General features: G+C 34.8%; 1 protein-coding gene across 1 annotated transcript; it reads right to left on the bottom strand.

Moving 5' to 3' along the window:
* Window positions 1-898: 898 nt before the first annotated feature.
* Window positions 899-3,246, bottom strand: LOC105140149 (protein SHI RELATED SEQUENCE 5-like). The gene is made up of 2 exons (XM_011046857.1): window positions 2,050-3,246; window positions 899-1,563 (listed from the first exon to the last, which is right to left on the bottom strand). The coding sequence occupies exons 1-2, from the start codon at window positions 2,618-2,620 to the stop codon at window positions 1,190-1,192; spliced, it is 945 nt and encodes a 314-aa protein (XP_011045159.1). The 5' UTR covers window positions 2,621-3,246; the 3' UTR covers window positions 899-1,189.
* Between the last annotated feature and the right edge of the window lie 1,908 nt (window positions 3,247-5,154).

The raw sequence follows: 5,154 nt of genomic DNA, 5'->3' as shown, positions 1-5,154 counted from the left end.
GTTGAAGAAAATAGCTAGCTAGAAAGGAAGCATCTAGTAATCAAATACTTCTGTAAGCAAGGACAATAGTAATCGAACGAAGAAATATTTTCTAGAGTAGTAAATCTAAATATCGATAAAAGAAGAGAGAGCACATGGCGGAGGTCAGATCTTACAAAACGAGGGAAATTTCTAAATTTTCCCGTTTCTTTCCTATGTACCAAATCTAGCAATCTATGGGAGCATCCTCGATACCTATATATATATATAAACGTGCCTCTACCATTTAGGTCATTGGCCATAGTCTCCATAGAACACATATCACATGCAGGAGCATTAACATTTCTGAATTTCTGATAATCATAAGCAACATTTTCCATTCTACCATTTAGGTCACATCCATGCACGTCGCTTCAAGCGGCTAAATGTTGCTGTTTTGCAGGCAAGTAGTTGATATAAACGCCCATCAAAATTTTCCATTTACATATATAAGTACCAATGCAGACACATGTAACCAGGCTGAGATGAGAGCAGTCAAAAAGCAGTACAGAGCGGAGAGAGGAGAGAGGGGAGAGAAAGAGAGGGTGGAGCTAGATTGGAGGTGTTCTTTCATCGTGTCACTTGGCTATTAATGAATGAAAGGCTTCCAAAGCTGGCCCTGCCTTTATTTTTCTATCTTCTCAAGAATTTTTACTATATTCATAAAAAAAAAAAGGGTTTTAAACTCTTTGCCTAACAGAACAAGAAACCTATTTCTTTCCATTTAAATCCGGCAAGCAAGCCAATAAACGGGAAAAAGCGCATCGAGTTCAACACCAACCAGAAAGCAATCGATTCAATATATATCTCAACCATAAAGTAATAAACAAACAACGAGAGAGATCAGCAAAAAATTTTAAGTAGATTGCACGAATCCACATAGAAAACAAAGAAATAACATTAAGTCATTTCATCATCGATAGGATCAAATTAAATAACCCATATCATGAAATCTGAATTGAAATTCGAAAAAAAAAAATTCAAAAAAAAAGAAAAGAACATCCACATTCTCCTTCCTGGCAATGTTCCATTTCTAATTTCTAAAATCCCTACGCTCTCTCTACTTCAGTTTCGAGTGCATGCACGCTGAAAAATGAAAAACTTCTACTACAACAAGACCACGTATTTATGGAGTTCTTTGACAAATAGATAGGTTTTGTTTAGAATGCAGCTAGGACCTTGGGGGAGCGAAGAACTGCGTACCAGCAATAAAAGCATTGAGAGGAGCTGGATATAGAGAAGATGGATCGAGCAAAGTATTGCCAGCAGCTGGATTGCCAGTGTTTGTTGTGGTTCCCGTGGTGCTAGTTGCTGCTGCCGTTATAAGAAGTTGTTGTGCTCCACTGGAGGAGCTCTCACCGCCTGTACTGGCGTAACGGCCATCTGCACCTTGATCATAGAGAATTCCTCTGAAAACATGGCCTCCAATGTTAACAGCCGTTTGATATGCCAACTGATCATCTGCATCGTCCATGGCGCTTACTTTAACGCAACGAAATATGGCTTCTGAATTCACCTCTGGTGGAAATGCTGTCAATTCCAGCCCTAATTCATGTCAGAGTTGAAGAAAATCAGTTCGAATGAAAGCAAATCATATTTCGAGTAGAATTAAATAAGTGAGACAAAGAAAATAATTTTTTGCTAATTAATTTCATGTGACCTTCTTTTATCGTCAATTTACTAGCAAACAGTGAAGGAATGAAAAGAAAAGAGAAAAGAGAAAGAAAAGCACGTGGTGGGTGGCTGACTATGGAGGTGGACTTGCTTGCACACACGCAAATGATACTTGTCTTGCTGGGTAGCAAGAACTGAAAGTGCTGTCACAAGAACTATTCCTTAAAGATCTCTAGATCTCTCTACTTAACTTTCTCAAATTGTGTTCGGTTCAGTTTCTTGTAAATCCTCGTCAAAAATCTTTAAAAGATTTGTGTACAAAGGGAACCCCACCATCAAGTATTTGTAGTTTCAGTGATTTTTGTTGGTCTGTGTTTGTATTTTGAGCTCCTACTAGTAGTACTAGCACAGCTTTACCTGACGTGGTAGCGGCTAAACGAGTGCAAGCAAGAGAGGAAGCACCACCATGATTCTCCCTCTGCCTTTTTGGATTCTCTCCTAGAAACTGTTGTTGATGTTGTTCTTGTTGTTGATTATGTTGTTGCAAAGCAGCTAGTTGTTGTTGCCTTTCTCTCCTTTTAGCAGCAGAGACCCAAGTGCTCTTAACGTGGGTGGTGCACGGAAACCCTCGACTCTTACAACAAGTTCTACATCTCAAATGGGGACAGTCTTTTTTAGCCTGGTTTCCACAGTCTTGACAATTCATTCCTCCTCTTAATCCTCCTCCTCCTTGTCTCGTCAAACTAAAACCTGATCTTGAAGAGTGATCATCAGATAAACTTCTTCGACTAGGACCCACTCCAAACGAGAAGCTGTTCATGTTTTGCTGCTGGGGATAATACTGCGGCCATAACTCAAACCCCTTGTTGTTGTAGATCTCCTCGTTTGATGGTCTGTACAAAAACAAACTACTATTATTGTCTTCTTTCTCTTGATCTTGTTTCCTCGACGGTCCTTCTCCTCCACCTAGATAGAACCACCCTGCCATTTCTTGCACCCAAAAGCTGATACTAACCTCAATTTAGAAAAAAAATCCATAGCAGGAAAATGACAGACTCTGGAAATCTGCAAGATCACAGGTTTTGCTTTTTGGGTCTTATGAGAGTTGAATTTTGGTGGGGTTTTTAAGGGAGTCTTAAATCAGCGGAGTGTTTCTTTGATGGCTGACTATGTATTTTATATGACTCGTCGATCTTCTCTTGATCTGATTCTGAGGACTCTCTGGGTCTAAGGTTTTTGCAGCCTTTTTTGAGTGGAAGGTTAAGAAAGAGGTAAAAACTCTCAAGATTTTTGCTAACTGTATAAGAGAAAGAGACCGGGAGAGGAAGTGAGACGATGGGTAAGCTAGACTCCTACTATTCTTGACTTGTGGATGGAACCAACCAGGCAGGCAGCCTGAGCCAAGGCCAGCTTTCTTGAATTCTCTTTCAATGTTAACGAAGCAATAATGGCACGGAATTAGAGCCCTGCTCCGCCGCCATGGTAACTGCACTGCTCTCCCCACTCTGCGACACTTACCTCATTTAAGACAGGCCTACTTTCCCTCTCTCTTCTCGTCAATTACTCTCTGGTTCTTTCTTTGTAGCAGGAGCAGCTCTTTAGTGTTTTTTTTTTTAGAGTGACTGTAAATAAATATAAAGGATACATGAGATCGAAAGAAAAGAACAAAAGTAAATCTACTTCTAAACCACTTGGGCATTCAATATCACCACCTAACAAAAAGTTACAGGAATAAATAAAATATATTTATTAAATAAAAATTGTTTCTATTTAATAAAAATTCTTAATATAAAATAATTTTTTTAGGACTTTACTTATTGAATATATAAAAATATTTTAAAAAATATTTTAAAAGAACCATTTATAATTTTGTCTAGATTTATTCAATTTAAATGGGTGTTTGAGAATGGATTTCTACTTGTTTTTAATTAAAATTTTAAAAATTTTCTTTAAATTAATTTATTTTAGTGTTTTTAAATTATTTTAATATACTAATATAAAAAATAAAAATAAAATATTTTACTCTTTTTTCAAATAAAAATGACTTTCAACACTGAACCATATATATTTATTTCTCTGAATTTTTTTATTAAAATTTAAAAAAATTCATTTAAATTAATTAATTTTAATATTTTTTAAATAAAAATTACTTCCACAATAGGTAAACACTCTCTGAACCAGATATATCTACTTCTCTGGTCACCTATCTACAGTTGTCTTCAAGTTTCAATGTACCCGGAATCGAAGATGTTTTCAATCTAGCCATTCAATTGTTATCTAACGGCAGGAGGTGGATCCACGTGGCAGAACAAAGGCTTTTGCCTATTCGTTCTTTGCTCCGGAAAACCTGCTCAGTACTTTTTCTGACCCTTTCGATCCTGTAATTAAGTTTGATTTGATTTTGCTCCAATTTTTCAATCTCGAAGCAATCCCATGACACCGTCTCCCCTGTCCATTAATATTACCTACGAGAGTATATTTGTCACGCTCTGATATTTAAATTATTAGAGTGTTGAGTTATTAATGAGCCATTAAATGAGTCATTTATTTTATTTAAATAATTTAATTTTAATTTCTTTTATTAAAACTATTAATTAAGTTAATTGATTGAAGAATTAATCTGTTAAATCATTTAAATGGGATGAATTAATGATTAAAATAATTAAAAATAAAACTTAATCTGACTTAAACTTTTTTATTGGAGTTAGCTGAATCGATTCACTGGATGAAACCAATTTTAATAACCGGTATTTAAGATCAATGGTTGGAGATGTAAGGGGTGCAAGTGATATAACGGTTGTTTTTATTGATCTAAGTTTAGCTGGGAATTTCATGGCAAGCTCAGGGGACTGTGTGTTTTTTCCTTTTCTCTGTATTATCTAGTTTTGATTTTTCCAATTTTCTTGCCAGCCAATTCCTCTTATGCAAATATTATAAAACTCATGTGAATTTTGAGAGTTGTAGTTTAATTAGTTAAATTTTAGATTTATTTTGTAAAAATTATTAGTTTAAATTTTATAATTTTAATATTACTAAAAATTTACATAATTATTAACTTCATAACTATAAAATTAATCAAAATATACACAATCAAACTAATCAAGGCATACACATTAATTAAAAAAACCACCCTACATGCAATCATTTTATCATTGACTGTGGACACAGAATTTATTTCGTTAATGAGATGCTAGTGTTTTAATTGTTCTTTGAAATGTTAATTTACTTAAAGGTCAACACCTTTGAATTAGAAATGACAAGGCAAGGGTGACAATTCATCCAGTCTCTCCTCTTACAAGGATGAAAAAAAAGATTTATAAAAATCTCTTGCTATTAATCCTGTGGAGTCCAGTTGGTTTTTTTGTTATTTTCTACACGGTGGTCACTAATTACCTAAATTCTACGTCTCCCGATAATAAGAATTAACCAAAAAAAAACTTCTAAATGTTGTTGGAATTTCTTTTTCCGTATTTTTTCACGCATTTTTCACTATTTTTTGTTTGATAACATACAAAGAAACAA

This window comes from Populus euphratica, unplaced genomic scaffold, assembly GCF_000495115.2.
Source record: "Populus euphratica unplaced genomic scaffold, PopEup_1.0 scaffold98.1, whole genome shotgun sequence".
Lineage (NCBI taxonomy): Eukaryota > Viridiplantae > Streptophyta > Magnoliopsida > Malpighiales > Salicaceae > Populus > Populus euphratica.
The sequence above is the reverse complement of the archived record's forward strand: the minus strand, read 5'-3'. Positions and strand labels throughout refer to the sequence as shown.